The following is a 17,840-nucleotide window of genomic DNA, read 5'->3' as shown; positions in this document are numbered from 1 at the left end:
TGCAGATCGGGATTGCCTCGGCGAAATGCCCGAGCAGCATCTCCGCACGCTGATCTTCTTCATTTTACCCGACAAAAGGTAACTATTTCCCGACGAATATGCAAATACCCGATAGGAAAGACAGATTCTTGAAGGTTACTGATATGTATTGGGATCCACAGCTGCGGGGGAATGGCACCGTTACCCTCAACGATTGGGATCACATATAAACAGTCCATGACACTCAAGCCAAGCATTCCTCAAGTTAACTGCCAATTTATCCTTGTCCAAAGTATGGTGGCGGCCAAGCATACTCTTGCTGCACTTGCGGCTTACTTGACCACGGCTTCTGCGGTCATTTTCAAGCCACAGAATGAGTATAAAGCGCTTTCTGCAGATAACGCATCATTTGCTATCAATCTACAGCCATGGTTCAATAATCGTGCCTTTGGGTTGAAACCAAATGACTCAAGCTTTGATGGCGACGGAAGTGTGTGGCCTCTATCTTATTATCATAGCTCATCTATTGAAAGCTGACAAGAGCTGTTGCCTTATAGACTCATACCCAGCGACGCAAATTCCACCTGAGAAGTTCACGTATGGTGGATTCAACTATCAATTCTCCGCGTACAATGCCACCGGCTTTGATAACATACTCGTCAAAGGGCAAACCGTCGAGGTGCCTCGAGGAAAGTATTTCAGTTACCAAATGCTAGCAGCTTCGGAGTCTGGAATGGCTTCAGGCTCAGTTACAGCCAAATACGCTGATGGCAGCTCCACAAATGGGCCACTCCTGGTTCCCGCTTGGTGGAGTTGGCCATACCCTGCTGGAGGTGACTTGGTATTCTCTTGCTACCTGACCGACAACAACACCAATTATAATAGATCCAACATCTTCCAGACAATCAATTGGTTAGATTCGTCCAAGGAGCTTGTTTCACTGACATTTCCGAACAGCTCAGCTGGGTCGTCGACATCGCCTGGAGGAGCATCGGTTAACACAAAACTGCATGTTTTTGCTCTTTCAATGCTGCCGGTGACAAATTCCGATCATGGATCAGCGAGACTAGAGATACAGTATGCTCGCTCCACACAGAAATGGATGGAGGGAACCGACAAGGTTCAAATCATTGAAGCTATCATCAATAACGTGGGCTCCGAGATTATTCTCCGCAATAATGCAGTGCAAGTCCATGTTGAGTCCCCGGGCCTGGAAACTGTGACTGAGGGTATCATTAAACGACTTGGACCTGGAGATCAGGCAATCGTGGAGATTGGCGTTCGAACCCGCAAAGAAGTGAAACCAGGAGATTCTGGCCCGGCAACGGTAGTTATCAAAGGCCAAAAAGTCACATCCTCGGAATATAAGTTTACTGCGACCTATGGGATCAGCAAATACGAAGCTACCTATGAGTCTATCTACGGTCATGAAGCACCGAACTGGTATAACAATGCCAAGTACGGTATTTTTATTCACTGGGGAGTATACTCAGTACCTGGATGGGGAAATGTGGGTCCCAAAGAGAGCTATGCTGAATGGTAAGCTTCCCCAAAATCTCATTATTGATACACTGCTAATGAGACCTTAGGTACTGGTGGTGGATGAACGAGGGACCCAGCAACCCAACGGATGTGTATGATTACCATCTTAAGACGTATGGCAAGGATCTTGTCTATGATGATTTTATCCAGAACTTCACTGCCAGTGCATGGGATCCAAAGGAGTGGGTGGACTTGTTTGCAGATGCCGGCGCCAACTACTTCGTTCAGGTCAGCAAGCATCATGAAGGGTATGCCCTTTTTGACCTCCCAGAAAACGTGACGAAGAGAACTTCGGTTGCATTGACTCCACACCGTAATCTTGTCAAGGTCAGTGAACACCTCTATAATGGTCTTTACTCAGGCAATTGACGAAAATTTCCTCTCTAGGAATTATTCGATGCCTCGAAGAAGTATCAGCCACACCTGCACCGCGCCGTCTACTACTCGTTGCCAGAATGGTTTCACCCTGATTATAAGAAATACGGATTCTCATCATGGCCTGGAGGTATGATTAAAAGATCAGCTTTCACATGAAATGTGTACTTACTGCGACTCAAGGCAATGCGACCAACCCTTTCACCAACGAGACTTTACCTTACACTGGCTATGTTCCTCTGAACGACTATGTCACCGATAAGATTGTACCGGAAATGAATACCCTGGCCGATATGGGTACAGAGATTATGTGGTGTGACATTGGAGGTCCCAATCGTACAACCGAATTTGCGAGCGCATGGTTTAATCGAGCCGCAGAGCAGAATCAACAAGTGGTCATGAATGCCCGCTGCGGTCTTCCTGGCGATTTTGACACTCCCGAATATGCCCGTTACAACGGTGTCCAGGTCCGCAAGTGGGAGAGTAACCTGGGAATGGATCCTTTTAGCTACGGCTATAACCGAGCTACCCCCCTGGCCAGCTACATGAATGCCAGTACTATCGTCACCAGTTTAATTGATATCATCAGCAAAAACGGCAACTTCCTGCTGGATGTTGGACCTACTGCCAACGGAACGATTGTCGACATCGAGCAACAACATCTTCGCCAGGCTGGTGCTTGGATCAAGAGCCACGCAGAGGCTATTTATAACACAACGTACTGGTTTGTGACACCGGAAGAAGGGGACAATATTCGATTCACCATTTCGCAGAATGCTTTCTACATTCATTCCCTCGTGAAGCCGAACAGCACCTTGACTTTGTCTAGTCCGATTCCATGGGTGCATGGTGATCGAGTTACAGTCGTCGGAGGTAAGAAGGATGGCACCGTCGTACCTGCTCAGAAATTGAGCAACGGCTCCATCGCGTTATCCGTAAGCAAGGAGGTTTCTGCCGGAGATCAATATGCTTGGGTGTTCAAGATTCCATATTGATGAAAGCACTTTGAGGTAGGGGGCCTTTTAAGATGCTACTTCAACCATTTATCAAGTATACTCAAAATATACGACAGATGAGCACACAGTGACTCAAGTGCGATTACTTTTCCAAAGTAGGTTATGGTTAGAGTGCCAGGTCGGGAAGCGATCGGCCCATGGAGTCCCTAAGCGTAGAAAGCTATTTCTTCGACAGATCAATACGGGTCCAAGCACACTGCATGATAAGAAAATGATATTTTTAGGCCTTTCGAAAGCCGGTGAGGTGAGTGTGCAGCCCGGTTGTTGATTGCACGCGCGGTTAGTGGAGGTTACATAGCGCAGAGGAGGCGGCGACCTCGGGGTGGAAAGCAGGCCCAAGAGCCATACCTATTGGATGCTTGTCCACTTAAAATAATGAGATCAATATATTTCGCCTAAAGCTATATAATACAACAAACTAACGAAGCCATCGGTCTCGTACGACGATTAGTAAACCAATTTAGATCACTTGAAGCTCCTTCAGGCGAAGTGTCTCCTCTTCCGCTTTCTTTAGATACCCAGTTTTGAGGAAATTGCTCAGCAAGGGAGTGTAGTCAAAAAGCATGTCACGAAGATTGGCAAAGGGTCGAGGAACAGAATGGAACATCCTGCCCAGGAACCGTGCAAATTCCATATTGTGATTCACGTAGTTGACTCGTTCATCCTCGTAGAGCTTGAACCCGGCGTTGACTGCACGCAGGTCACGTAGATCGACCCCTTCCAGAGCTCGGGCAAGAAAGTAACCATCCTCAATTGCCATTCCCATACCATATGCTGCATAGGGTGATACCGGGTGCACGGCATCGCCGACACACACAACCCGGCCAGTAGACCATTTCTTCATCGATGGTCGATTGAAGATCTCCCATCGATAAACTTGTGTTTCGAAGTCCGTGGCTTCTAGGAAACGAGGCATCGGCTGTTGCCAATCCTTGAGGATCGCGGTGAGGTGTGCTTTGGGATCTTCTGGGACAGGTTTTCCATCCCACGATGGCTCAACCACCCACCACTCGAATCCAGGCTTGCCGTCGTGAAGCATTGGGAAAAAGCTGGCCTGGTGCTGGGAGTCGTGCGAGATAACACCGTAGTTTGGGGGAATCCCGGGGATATGATCGCACCAGGCAAGCCAAAGCCGGATACCAGTGTGGAATAGTTTGGGGTCACCGAACGCTTGTTGAGACACCTTTGAGCGGATTCCATCTGCACCGACGACGATATCAGCCGTGACCCGATGGCCATTGCTGAAGGAGAGTTCAAGGCCATCTTCATGCTCGACATAGGAAGTAAACTCATGGTCTGCATGAATGACACCCTCAGGTACAAGATCCAGCATCTTTTTGAAAATCGAAGAGCGGAGTACGCCGTAGTGCCATCCTTTAATGCCCATGCGTCTCTCAACCTCTGCGTTGAAGGGTAACTTGACACGTTCTGCGCCTGACTTATTCTTGAAATAGGTTACTGTGTAGGAGCCAACATTTTCCAAGTCCAAGCCGTAGGAACGAAGAATAGCTAAGACAGGAGTCGATAGTAAGACTGCGCCTCCGATGGCTTTGCATTCTGGCTGTCGCTCAAAGATACGCACGTCGTAGCCTCGCTTGATGAAAGCTAGGCCTGTTGAGATTGAGCCAGGCCCTCCTCCAACGATGGCAATTCGCTTCCCAGGACGCCATCCTGAAGTTGCCATTGCGAGAAGGATTAGATCAGCAAAAATTTTATAATCTCGAAGAGATAGGCGAGGGAAAGTAGGAAAGATGATATTGGAATACACTACAGATGTATGGAGAGCCGAGCTTATATATCAGAAACTGTAGGCAAGGTCATCACGGGCATAATACACCACACAGATCTGACACTACACGGTTTATTTGAGGAGCTCTTGCTTATGCAGCTCATCTCGAGGGAGCATAGCCAACAATTCATTTAGCTTCCCCCGAGTCCCGATGTTGTCCACATCCCGGTCCAATAAAAGCGCACACTCGTCTTGGCTTTTGGGCCCTTAGGCCGATTAAAGACAGAAAAGGTTCCACGAAATACCCTTGATCCCCCAGACGATTGAGCACCTCGGAGGTGTAGATTTTTCACCCCGTGAGAAGTACGGTGATAGAAACTACCTAATGCTTACTTATTTTTAGCCACTAAGTTGACCACAAGTTTTGCTGAGTGTTGCAGAATTCTATATTGTTCCATTGAAAATCGATCAATCGACAATATCACCAAACGAGTCATTTTACCTGCGGGCTAGTTTCAGCACAATCTTTTCTCATTCTGGTTCTCAGTATAGCACAGACGATGATGCCTCCCAACCAGATTAAGTTCTGCGGATGAACTAATAGCGCTACTTGTGGCTCTTATTTGCTAAGTGAACAAGCAAGTCTACTGATAAATCTAGAAGCACATTTCATGTTTCATGGCTTGATCTAGCTTGCAAAATGAGTCTGTTGATTTCTAGGATGAAGCAATAATATTTTTCGGAAATAACCCTAGCGTTATGAGTATTAGTCGACCAGCCCCCGTGTCGCTAATCAAGCCGGCGGGATCTGCTGCTCATCGAGCGGCCACTTAGAGATAACAGTCTCATCACCGGTCAATGTGAAGGCCAGAACTGCCGAGCGCTCATTGTTCAAAGCCAACTCATACTTGCCCGGATAGACAACCCGGTTGCCTAGCGAGTCCGTGCGAGCGACATTGTCAAGAGAGATGGGGATTGTCATCGTTTGGGAGGCATGTGGCTTGATGGAACCGAGACGGTCGAAGCCCACCAGCCACTTATTGGGATATGGTTGAGGGCCGGCATTTGTGTTAGCAAACAGCATTGCCGTGTAGTCCGAAACGACATCCCCAGTGTTAGTGACGCTGACAGTGAAGTTGAGGAACGGAAGCTGCTCGATCACATTGTACCCATCGTGAGATCGGGTCAGAAGGTCGACAATGTCAAAGGAGTTCCCACTTCCTTTGGCTTGAGACAGCGATGTCTTGAAAGTGGTATAGAAGAGACCATGCCCAAACTCATAGACTGGGGTTCCTGTATACCACATGTACGTCTGTCCTGGGTTGCTGCCGCTAGGTCGCATTGTCATATCTATGGCAGGGAACTGCAGCGCATACTCAGCTGGATATTGCGTGGTTGTCAAGCGACCCGCAGGAGCACGCTTTCCAGTGATGATATCCAAAAGCGCCTGTCCACCAGATTGACCGGGATAGCCGCCCCAAATGAGCGCGTTGACGTTCTTGTTGGTCTTCAGTGAGGACGAGTCAACCTGGCCACCACCCATCTGAAGCACGACTACCGGCTTTCCGAGACCACTCAGCTCTTTGATGAGCTGAAGCTGATTACCCGGCCATGCAATGTTCTCTCTGTCCATTCCCTCCGCCTCGATTGTGTTGTCAATTCCACCAGCGAAAATGATCACATCGGATTTCTTGGCTGCAGAGACTGCATCAGCAAACCCATCGGTCGAGGTGGAGGAAATGTTTGTGCCAAGCGCGTAGGTAACGTCCAACTTTGAGGCCTTGAGTGCATCCAAGGGACTGGTGAGATACGGAGCGGCTCCGAAATAGTTGCCCTGCATCTGTTTGGTGGCATTAGCCCAGGGGCCGATCAAGGCCACGCTGTTGATTTTCTTGGAAAGAGGCAGAGTGCCGTCGTTCTTGAGAAGGACAATACCCTCCACCGCGGCTTCGTACGAGATATTCCATGCATCGGTAGCAACGACATCGGACCACGTGAGGTCGCGATATTGGCTATTGTTACCATCAAAGTATCCGAGACTGGCGAGGTTGGAGTAAAGTCTGATAACACCACGCTCAATCTCACTGCGAGAGATCTCGGCCTGGAAGAAGGACTCATTCAAGTGACGCTGGTAGGACGTTCCACAATCAATGTCCGTGCCAGCACGCATTGAATCGGCCGCAGCGCTCGAAATGTTTGCCGCATACTCATGGGGGTTGAAGACATTGTAGACAGCATCGCAGTCAGACGAGACATATCCGTCCTCGACGAAATCCCAGGTATCACGAAGCAAAGTTTGGAGGAGGAAGGTATTGGCAGAGCTGGGAACGCCGTTGACAGAATTGTACGAGGACATCACACTGTGTACTCGGGCATCTCGGACCGCCGTCCTGAATTGAGGTGTGAAATACTCGGCCAGATCTTGCTGAGTGATGCTCATGTCATTCCCAAGACGGGAATGGTTGCCCCAATTTTCAATGTCGTAGCCAGCATAGTGCTTCGCGGTAGCCACAATTTTGAGGTGCTCTGGGTCGACGCCGCCCTGAATACCGGTGATATACTCGTATGCGTACGCCGAGCACAGGCAGTAGGCATCTTCACCTGGTGTCTCTTGGCCACGACCCCACACCGGGTGGCGGAAAGAATTGATGTTGGGTGCATAGACGTCAAGACCAAATCGCCCAGTGTTGCTGAATGCTCTTGCCTGAGTGGAGATGATGCCACCAATCTGATTGATCAATGTGCGATTCAGGGCCGCCATGGAGAGAATTGGAGATGGGAAGGATGTTGCCCAGCTATATTCGCCGAATGTGGTGAAGTTTCCTCGATCCAATCCATGGAGGGCCTCAACCCATACATTGTAGGCAGGAAGTCCGAGTCGTGGGATAGCAGGGATGTTGTTTCCAGTGCTGTTCACGAGCTCCTCGAATGTAAACAACGAAACCAGCGCGGCCGCGCGATCGTGAGGGCGAGCGGACGTGTCGCACACCAAAGTGTTGCTCAGGGGTCCCGTGGTGCAATCGGGGAAACCGTAGTTGACCCTTCCGAGGGTTTGAGCATCTAGGCTTGGTTGGGGTTCTGTTGAATAGTCGATATAACTGGTATTTGCCTGGGCCAAAGTAGTTGGCACCAGCGCCGCCAATGCAGCGAGCAATGCTGTCGTAGCAGGCATTCTCAATGAAAGAGGCTATTCGCAGCCAGCAGAAGCTTGTACCTCCCTCAAATCCTTGCACTGTCGCTACCTTTTTATACGTACATAAATTATCCAAAATTTCCCCGTTTACCCCCTCCTCTCTCATCGCTCATTGCCCTTGCCTGCAGGCGCGTCTCGGCTGTAGGAAGCTTAAGACCAGGTTATGCAGCAGCTTTTTCTCCACATCAACCCCAACACGGCAGGTCCCGCAGTCGATCTCAATCCTTTGCCGGCCAACTTGCGGGGGTTGTCCGGCGTGGGGGCATGATTTGTTGCAAAAGAACGAGGCCATTTAGCCTGAAGAAAGGCCATGATGACGACAATCTGCATGCTTCCGCGATGCTTTTCCACTCGGAAAAATATCGGCCGCAAATCCGGCGAAGTCGCAATTTCGAGAACCTTGCATCACGATTGCAGGGTCAGCATGCACGACAAATCAGGAAATTACATTCAAGAATTGACTTTGCCCAGTGGGCCATATTCAGGCTGAACTTGCAGAACGCCTCTCCCGGACCTCCCATGGCTTGACCTTTCGTACTGCCCCACGGACAATCACTTACAGGCCTGGTGTTAAGAAACCAGAATGTTAGGCTAATCATATGATAAATAATGTATTTGAAAGTAATTTTTCCGAAAAGTCTCCAATACGCGGAACTCACTGAGATATTGTCTGTTCCACATCGCAAAATTTGCCGTTACGAGATTATTATTGGATTACTACTCTAGGCTGGGAAAGTCGGCAACTCAACCGACCTATGTGCTTATTATGGACGTTGGAGCAGATGGAAACTTTGACTACAATTTGAACATTTTTCTGGCTATTGTTGAGATCTTATCAGGCAAACTATAGTTATGCGGTCATTTCGCAACAACTTATCTTCAGGCATGATTCAAGGCACTTCCCAAGGTCGAGCTGATCAGTTCCTCTACTGATCGGATGTCTATTGATGGAAAGCTAACTATATTTTGTTCTCTAGAAGATTAAACAAACACAAAACGCTGAAACTCAAACAATCATTACGTAGACCGCAAAAAAGATCAAACCAGAGACCACAGCTGTTAGGATCGCGGCGCCAACTCTATCCGCAGTCGTTAGGGTAGAGAACAAAATTTGGCTCTCCGTTTCATCAGACTCGGTCCCAGCAGCACTGTTACCCTCACTGGATCCGCCCGTGGTCGACGTGACGGGAGCACTAATATCTGTAGCGAGAAGTCCATGAAGAACCTCTAGAACGCCCATCTGCTGGCCCACTCCAGTGGTACCATCATAACTCCCACTAGACCATTTATGTCCACAATAGGTACCCGAAGATCCTCCCTGACACTGGCTGACAGCAGCCGTTGCAGTAGCACGAACCTTCGCAATAACAGTGTCATATGTATAAGGGGCTAGCTGCATGACATCGGCTAACCAGCGAGACAAATATGCTTTGAAGGATAATTGATCGGTGTCGCAGCTACCCGTCGACTCACAGGGAGGCTCCACCATTACGTTGGAGCTAGACTCGTCCGTCGAGTAAAAATGGTTAGCGGAGGTGAGCAGCCCATCAATTCGGTTTTTCCACACAGTGGAAGAATTGGAAGATGAGTTTGAGGAAAGAGATGAAGTCTATGAAGAATAAGTCAGTCTCTTGGGCATTTTCCTGCAAGTATTAGTCCACTTACGTAGTTGTACATCACGGCAGCTCCATGAAGGTAGATGCCAGCGGTATAAGACCATCGAGTCCGGTCATATGAAGAACAATTCGAGTCAACAGTAGTACCATCGTAGATCTGATAGTCTGCAGTGATTAAGCCGTTACTCTTGGACCAATTCCAGACTTTGTTGGCCCACTCGGCGTATGTCGCATTGCCCGTATATCGCGCCAGTCGAGCGGCAAGGTCGAAGAAGCAGCCATTTGAAATTGTGTTCTTGTAACCGTACCCAGCATTCCAAGTGTAAATTTGCCAACGCAAGCCACCATCACAGCTGGTCTTATCCCATCGATGGGCCTGCTCGTTAAAGACTGCTTGCACCATTGCTAACCACCCTGGTTTAGAAGAGGACGGATTCGTGAAGTTTCGCTCAGCAGCCATCATAGCTGACATGGCCCAAAATGATTGATCATCGTTACCCTCAGTGTAAGTCTGATTTAAGGGCATAAAATCGCCTTTGTCCCCGGCCTGATGTTCCATCGCCTGAAGGGTGATCTTGTTGTACGTGGAATCTCCAGTAAAAGCCCAATAATTGATCAACGCTCCGAAGAAAGCTCCTGCTTCCCACCAGTAGTATGGGTCTGGCAAATTTCCAGGAACATCTCCAGTGTTATTGCCGGTATAGAAGGTGACTAGGTCGTAAGCCACCGTACTCGCTGCGGATTTTATTGAATCTATCGTCACACGTTAGGCAAGAAGCACCAAAATACCCTTACGTTTCATGATAGAACATGCTGACCAGAGCTACTTAGATCAAGTGATATGCCTGCTGCTGTGGCATGAGTTGTAAGGCTTGATAGCCCTAATGAAAGCAAAAGCCATTGTCTTACGCCCAGCCATCGGCGTGTCATGGGTGTCGTATGGTTGAGGACTGCTGATCAAAACGAGGAATTGAGAACAAAAAGAAAGCTATGAAGTCAAATATAAAATCTTCTCAGCCACAGATGACAATTCTAACGAGTGCCTCAAGTAAGAGAGTTGTAGGGATACAGAGTGGTTCTGCACAGGTTGAACGGGTTGACGGGGGGTGTCGGTAGTAATAATAGCATAAATTTGGTTCCGCCAATTCCTTGAAGTGCCCACATTTAACATAATGAGACCTATTCCAAGATCCATCATGTACCTTGGCGCCGATGGAGTGAAAGACAGAGAGCGAGTTCTGGCGGTTCCGTCCCAAAGCACCCAGATGCCTTTGAGGTCATTCTGCATTCTGGTTGGTTACTGTCTCCCATAGCCACTGCCGAGACACCATTCAAACGATCATGACCCCCTGAAACGAGCCCAGGCTTATACCTTGGAGCCTGTTGCAGCGAAGAATTGGGAACAGCTTCGACTTGGCCCTGTCTTGGCAGGGAGCGGCGGATGCTCTGGACGCGTATGTTTAGCGCTAGCCCCGCTGGCCGCGTCTATGCCAAGTCTGTAGACCAGAAGACTGCCAAGCAATAATGAACTGTCCGCCAGAACATACGGGGGTTCTTCAATTCCTGGGCGAGCGTGATATTTTTCCTCCGTATTAGGATCATAGACGAGCAGCCGGGCAATGCCGGCCGATTGATTCACTTGGCGAGCCAAGTGGAGGTCAATCAATGCTATTTTTGATCTCAAATTTCCACAGCCCAAGATAGTTGCTCAGAAGGCGGAAGCTGGGGGATACATAATCAGAATATTTCACAGAGTGTAGATGCGTGACTAGGAAAATCCTGGCGACTCGCAATTTGGGATCTTCGTTCAACTATACCGTATGTTGAACAGGTGAAAGCGCCCATAGTTTCGATGCCCACAGCTGAAGGCAAAATTGCCATCTATTTTAAATGAAAAATTCGTTCGCCATTGCTTTCACATAGGTAGAAAGGAGGAGGATTTCAATGATCTGCCCCTCGCCTACTCGTTAATTAGGCGTAGTCCGAAGGGCGGCATTGATCCGAAAATGATGCCTTATCTACGCCTGAATTTCAAGGCAGAGATTCTAATGTCAATGCGGTCATTGGCCCACGAGTCGGTCGGCCAGTTCGTTCCCCGCAATCGCAGTCCGCATTCCGCAATTCGATTCGGGCAGCTGGTAGTTCTCAGTACCCTTCTTCACTTTCCTCAATCTTCTGAGGTAGTGCGCCAGGGACTATGGACTTCAGTCCGCCCAACGCCCAGCCGTCGCCGAGCGCGACCTCCTCTGGGCGCGCTCCGTCATCGGCACGGGGACCCCTCGCCGGAGGCCGTCAGATCACCCGAAATCGTGCGAGTTACAGTTGCCACACTTGTCGTCGGCGCAAAGTGAAATGCGATAAGGTAACCCAACTGGGACCATTAGCAACCTAAGTGGTAGTCTGACTGACGGTTTTCTTGACATAGGTTCACCCAATATGCAGCAACTGCGCAAAGACCGGCGCCGAGTGCATATACGATGCATCGGCATCGTCGCAAAACACGGAAAGTGCGCGAGAGGGGTCCATGCGACCTGGATATGGTTTGAAGCGTAGGAGGGAAATGCCGCAAACGCTAGAGGAAGATGTGGACGAATTGCAATCGATGTATGGCCACCTCAGAGACGAAGGTTCACCAAGCGATCAAAAGGGGAACCCTCGCGCCATTGAGGCTCGACTCGACAAACTTATGTCCATGATTGAACGGCTCGGTGGTAATCCTCATGCACTCGAGGAAGCAGAGCGACAGGGCGTGACTCCCCTTAGAGGCATGGAGTCTGCCCTGCTAGAACAATTGCGACAAAGCAGTGGCACTCGAAATGGACCGTCGGTTTCTTCTCGACGATCAAGTCCACGTGCAGCAGCAGAATCGAGTGGCGATGAATTTCCTATCCCGTCGGGTCAAGCAACCGACCTCGTTGATCCAGTTGGCAGCCTCAATTTGGGACATTTGAGTTTGGAGGATGGTGGAAGATCCAGGTGAGTGGAATGAGGGCTAAAGGTTTGGAGGAACACCGTACCTAACAGCGTCAGATACGTGGGAACAACATACTGGGCCTATATTTCCCACGAGGTATGTTTGATATCCCTCCAGATATATCTTGGAGGAGGCTCTAATTCAGATTCTAGATAAATGATCTTAATCAGTTACTGAGAGATCAAAATCGGTCGCACGATGTATCATCAGAGAATGCGAATGATGATTCCAACAACCCTGTGACCGGCTCGCGGAAAGCCTGGAAAGAGACGATTGATAGCTCTGCATATTCTGCGATATCTCAATCTCGAGGTGGATCTTTCCAGCGATCCATCATCTTCCCATCCGGTGATTCTCCGTCGGTCAATGAACAGACTGTTGAGCCTGAGATGCTTGAGCATGTTCCCACACGGCGCCAGAGCCACCTTCTATATAAAGGCTTCATGTCAGGCGTCCACGCCATCAGCCCTGTCCTTCATCCTCCCACTATCCTGAAACTCTACAATGCCTTTTGGGACTGGTATGACTACACCAGTTATTCTGGAGAATCATGTCCGAATCCTTCATTCATACCCTTGCTGTATGCTATCTGGTATGGTGGTTCTGTGACTATCTCCATCAGAACCATCAAAGCCGAGTTCAATGCGCCTTCGCGTGTTTCACTCTCTGCAATGTACAGCGAGGAGGTGACTCGCTGGTTAACGAAGATCTCATTTCCTCGCAGTCCCTCCCTTCAGGGACTAGCAGCCTATCTCATAGTGCAGACTATATTGTCAAAAGAAGAAGAGCCTTTGACAAGCAGTCTGTTTGTCAGCCTGGCCATGAGAGTGGCCCAAACGATGGGTCTACACCGCGATCCAGCCAACTTTGGCATCGAACCGTGCGAGGCAGAGTATCGACGACGACTCTGGTGGCATATAATGCACATGGATGGTGTTGTTGCCATGTCGAGCGGCCTTCCCCCACTCGTGAGCGACGAAAATTACTGGGACGTGCGGGAGACTAGTGAGATCAAGGATACCTTGCTGGGCACACCAACAGCGGAACAATATGAAAAACTGCTTGCCACCACGCAAAGGTTACCCGATAACCCTGACGATCCGTCCGTGTGTGGCGGCCCATCCATGGTGAATGTCTTCTATATGACTGCCAGGGGGAAATACACAATGGCTCGTGAGTGTGTCACCGGGAAATTGAAGCTCCATTGATCACTGACAAGTTATCAGGTGCTGTTCGTCAGATTTTAAAGATTCAGCTCGGCACCAAGCCTCTCACCCGTAGCGATATGGAGGAATTGCGAGCAATCCTTCTCGACCTACAGCTGAAACTGAACTCAATAGTGAACAGAATCCCGGAGGGCTTGCCTACTGGTAGTCCTTCAGTATCATCAGGACGGGCACTATCTATGTCCAAATCTCCTGTCGAAGCTCGTTCCACCGAAACGGAGCTTCCAGGCGAAGGACCTAACGGCTGTCCCGAACAATACCACACTGCAGTTCTTGTTTCGTTCCACAAATGGGCTCGGATTATTCTATCTTTATATATTGACAAGGTTAGTGATGTCCATTCTCTGCAGCTTGCTTTTTTTCATAGCTAAATTCTCTACACAGGCATTTTGTGTGGCATATCAGCCGTTCCTCAAAAATGCACGCAGTCGAATCTGGCCGGCGGCACGACAAAGGTAAGACCTTCACAGCATTCCTGTATAACGATGTCTAACGATCACAGTGCCCTTCGCCACTGTCACGGGTTCATGGAGAAATTTATCCAGCTTGCGACTGACCCCGACTTTCAACCTTTTCAATGGAGCTGGCCTGGGTAAGTAATAGCACATTTCGTGGAGAAAAAGAATCAGAACTGACCTATTTCCAGAAATCATCAACCCATGCATGCGACTATGTAGGTCATCTTCCTTCCAACCCCTCGCCTGCCTCTTTCTGTTGTGTTTTAGGCTCTACCCCATTCTTATAGATCCCTTCTGGTTCGATTCAGCTAACCTGTACAGGATCATGCTTATTGACCTATACGAGCGACCGTATAGCCCAGAGGCCTCACGCTCGCGTGCTTTTATCGACCGAATATTGGCTCTCTCCGGGCCCGATGGCGGCGTGGTTGGTGGCGAAGATGGCATCTCCACACAACGGCCGCTAAAGGATGGTGGCCGCGAAGCATGGGACATGATCCGTCGCCTGCGCCAAAAGGCATGGCAAAAAGCCGGTTTGAATCCACAAATGCTCTGGACCGAGCAAGATCAAATCCAGGCTGGTATAGCATCCCCAGCGGGAGAAGCTCGTGGCTCCCGTGGACCATTCTATTCAGGGACGTCATCTGTGCCTGCATCCCCTGGGACGTTAGCCACCATGCCTTCACATCAACCCGTCGCTCCTGATCGCCAACTCTCCGATTTCAACCGCATGTTCTACAACATGACTCGCTCTCACGTCCTTCCCAGCCCCGCGGTAACTTCCGCGTCCGGCAAACCAAGCCCACTGCGACACACATATCAACTGTCCCCACCAACCCGAACCTCTGCTCCCCTTCCAACTCCACAGCAAAACCCCACACCAGCAGGTGTCACTCTTCCGACTCCCGACGTTCTCCCTGCACCCGCCACCATCGCAAATTCTCCCCAGGTGGCACCATCACTTGGCTCTCCTTCCTCTCCTCAGCCTCGGACTACCCCTTCTGCAGCTCCAATCGGTCGACCAGAACAACCTCTCCCCCAATATTCCGAACTCTCCAGCCATGCCTTTCATGGATCCGGTCTCTTCTAACCTACCCCCAATGAGCGTTCCCACCCCACCATCAATGGTTGACCCTAACCTGAATTTTGACTGGGATCAATGGGATGCCGTCTTCGGACAACATCTTCCCGTCGCCGATGAACTGATGGAGTTGGATCCCGTTTCTGGGCTGGATTTTGCCAATATCGGCTTTCCTGGTACCAATACGAACGCCGACGTGCGATTTAATGGGCTACCAGCTACATCTTTGCCTGGAAATGGGAATCTACCACCAGCTTGGGCAGAGACTGGCTCTGGAAACCCTGGGGTTCCGTCCAGTGACTGGACGGGGTATTGCTGATGGGTTGAAGGCGATATACAATGCACATAGACTGGTCACATGTAATATAGCGACTGAATGAAGATAAAACAGCCATTTGGCATTTCGTGTACATTCAGCGAGGCGTTCATACTCCAAAAATCCAAGTCTACGTGCGCTAATAATACCACGATTCAGGCAGCAGTGAAGATACATCTACGCCGTTTGAATACAAGACATTTGGAAGTGAAATATATTTTGGAGATAAAAACGTAACGGTTTATTGATTCATGAGGCGTAACTCTTGACGATCAGATCGATCGGTCAATTAGGATACGAAGATGCGATGTGTAAAAAGCCAGAACAGACAATAAGGCCCGGCGGAAGGGAATGTGCGATCCCCGCGACCAAACCAGGCACGGATGTAGAGAGTTCGCGATTCTTCGTTGGTTTGTCTTTCTTCAAGTCAAGTGCATTTTGTGGTCGCCCGTTGGGATGAGACGTTTAGACCTTGACCTCGCGGAAGCCGTGCTTCCAGACGGTGGCGAAGGGAGTGACACCGTCCTCACGGAAGTCAATCAGGACGTGCCTAAGGAGAGAAGGGTTAGCATCAAAAGAAATATCGAATGCCACCAGGGGTTCCAAAGGTGTTACTCACATGGCATCACCGTCCATGGAGGAGCCCATGAGGACATCGTAGTTGTCGTAGTTGGCAATGATCTTCTTCATGGCGACGGGGGCGTTCTTCTTGAACTCATCGATGCTCTCGGCGCTGGCGCCAGTCTCCTCGAGCTTCTTGAGGACCTTCTTGAGGTAACCTAGAATGGAAAAAAAAGGGGTGTCAGACGCTTGGAACGAGACTGAAAGATGCGCCGAAAAAACATACCCTTCAGGTGAGACTTGAAGGCATCCTTGGAGGGCTTGAGACCCTCCTCGGTCTTGAGCCAGACGAGGCGGAACTGGTCCTCGATATCGTGGACCATGACAGCCTCATCATCACCACCCTCATCACCAGCCTCCTCAGCGGAGGGGTTGGCACCGGCGAGCTCGAAGTCCTCGTTCTTCTTCTTGAGGTACTTGCGGCAGTCAGTCTCCCAGAGGATGGGGCAGTCCTTGGCGGGAGTGATCTTGAAGGTGTCGGAGAGAATCTCGTCTCCGGAGATCAGGTCCTGGAGATCGACGTTAGTATTCCAGCAGTCATGTCGCAGCGCAAATTGCGGAATTTCCAAGCGAAAATATGGGCAGATATTGGATATCGGCATACCTCGTAGATGATCATGGTGGCGGTTAAGGAGTGATGGATCACAAAGGGAATTGATGAGGTTGGAGAGGGAGGGGGTGGGAAAAACAAAAAAAGGAGGGGAAAATGAAGTTTTTTTAGTGGCACCTCGTTGGTGGGGGAGTTTGCCTTGTTTGCTTCTCCAGGTCACGGGATTTGGACTGTCAGTGTCAGCTGGGCCTAGTACTAGTTGACAGCCTCGTTGTTTCATGTTGATGCTTGAACACCTACTTCTGAGGTTAGAGCCTATTTATTTGCTAAACACATGGTTTCTCCGCTGGACCCTGGTGATGTACACTATTATTCCCCTTGTGGAGTGCAAAGATGATGGGTTAATTTTCCCTCGTAGATTCGACACCCTGGCACAGGGCGGCGATCGAGATATCCACCTATCATGGATATTACCATGTCCTTGCTGAGGAGCCCTGTGTATAGGATAGATAATTATTAACAGTGAAAGAATAATGTGGTCAGCTCTGCAAAGTTCTTAAATTACTTAGATCGAGGGCATTCGTAGAATCTCGAAGGATCTATTGTTTGATCTTCAGGAAGCTTTGAAATTGAGTTTTCATCGACATGCTAATAGATGAATAGATATGGCCATTGGTAGGCATAGCTTTACGAAGTTGCTGAGCCTAACCTCAAAACTCCCAGGTAAGTGATTTGTACCTCTGGCATTGAATCATTCTTGTTGAAGCAATCGCACTCCCTGTTTGTAAACTGTGGTCTGCACCACCTTCGTCCCAGCCTCGTAAAGGATCTTGAATGAGAAGGGAATGAACGGAATAAAGTAAATCCCTCCTTCTCCCGACCTTAGTCCATGATGAAACACTTTGTCGGATCGGAATATGTATAACTTACATCAGGAGATCGAGCCGCAGTGTAACACGGAATCAAATCAACATTAGCGGGCCGCTGCTTCCTAGTTAAGCCCGTGGGAGGGCTTCCGTTCGAGGTATAGATATAGATTTCCCCCGAGACTCTCGAATTCCAAAACTATCACAAGGCGGGTGATGTCCAACCAGATAGAGACTAGCTTAAGCCAGTCCCCTTTTGCGATAGTGATCAGCATCAACGGTGGTGCTATCCACTCCG

General features: G+C 49.4%; 6 protein-coding genes across 6 annotated transcripts; 2 read left to right on the top strand and 4 right to left on the bottom strand.

Moving 5' to 3' along the window:
- Positions 1-273: 273 nt before the first annotated feature.
- On the top strand, positions 274-2,891 carry N7458_007236 (uncharacterized protein; the record flags this gene model as incomplete). The annotated part of the gene is made up of 5 exons (XM_056910618.1): positions 274-469; positions 537-1,518; positions 1,569-1,848; positions 1,909-2,026; positions 2,080-2,891. The coding sequence occupies 5 exons, from the start codon at positions 274-276 to the stop codon at positions 2,889-2,891; spliced, it is 2,388 nt and encodes a 795-aa protein (XP_056766322.1).
- A 481-nt stretch (positions 2,892-3,372) lies between these two features.
- N7458_007235 (FAD-dependent oxidoreductase) lies at positions 3,373-4,596 on the bottom strand (the record flags this gene model as incomplete). Its single annotated transcript, XM_056910617.1, has 1 exon — positions 3,373-4,596. One exon carries the CDS (start codon positions 4,594-4,596, stop codon positions 3,373-3,375), a length of 1,224 nt encoding a protein of 407 aa, XP_056766321.1.
- Positions 4,597-5,434: 838 nt separating this feature from the next.
- Positions 5,435-7,813, bottom strand: xlnD (beta-xylosidase XylA; the record flags this gene model as incomplete). The annotated part of the gene is made up of 1 exon (XM_056910616.1): positions 5,435-7,813. One exon carries the CDS (start codon positions 7,811-7,813, stop codon positions 5,435-5,437), a length of 2,379 nt encoding a protein of 792 aa, XP_056766320.1.
- Positions 7,814-8,840: 1,027 nt separating this feature from the next.
- On the bottom strand, positions 8,841-10,252 carry N7458_007233 (glycoside hydrolase family 76 protein; the record flags this gene model as incomplete). The annotated part of the gene is made up of 3 exons (XM_056910615.1): positions 8,841-9,443; positions 9,500-10,203; positions 10,246-10,252. The coding sequence occupies 3 exons, from the start codon at positions 10,250-10,252 to the stop codon at positions 8,841-8,843; spliced, it is 1,314 nt and encodes a 437-aa protein (XP_056766319.1).
- Positions 10,253-11,456: 1,204 nt separating this feature from the next.
- On the top strand, positions 11,457-15,508 carry N7458_007232 (putative C6 transcription factor; the record flags this gene model as incomplete). The annotated part of the gene is made up of 9 exons (XM_056910614.1): positions 11,457-11,797; positions 11,893-12,426; positions 12,481-12,520; positions 12,577-13,597; positions 13,651-13,976; positions 14,035-14,105; positions 14,153-14,242; positions 14,430-15,057; positions 15,116-15,508. 9 exons carry the CDS (start codon positions 11,457-11,459, stop codon positions 15,506-15,508), a joined length of 3,444 nt encoding a protein of 1,147 aa, XP_056766318.1.
- Positions 15,509-15,931: 423 nt separating this feature from the next.
- N7458_007231 (translationally-controlled tumor protein) lies at positions 15,932-16,767 on the bottom strand. Its single transcript, XM_056910613.1, has 4 exons — positions 16,731-16,767; positions 16,353-16,635; positions 16,125-16,284; positions 15,932-16,055 (listed from the first exon to the last, which is right to left on the bottom strand). The coding sequence occupies exons 1-4, from the start codon at positions 16,743-16,745 to the stop codon at positions 15,971-15,973; spliced, it is 543 nt and encodes a 180-aa protein (XP_056766317.1). The 5' UTR covers positions 16,746-16,767; the 3' UTR covers positions 15,932-15,970.
- Between the last annotated feature and the right edge of the window lie 1,073 nt (positions 16,768-17,840).

The sequence above is a fragment of the Penicillium daleae genome, assembly GCF_028827525.1.
Source record: "Penicillium daleae strain IBT 16125 chromosome Unknown utg000006l_segment0_segment0, whole genome shotgun sequence".
Classification (NCBI taxonomy): domain Eukaryota; kingdom Fungi; phylum Ascomycota; class Eurotiomycetes; order Eurotiales; family Aspergillaceae; genus Penicillium; species Penicillium daleae.
This window is presented reverse-complemented; position numbering and strand designations above follow the sequence as displayed.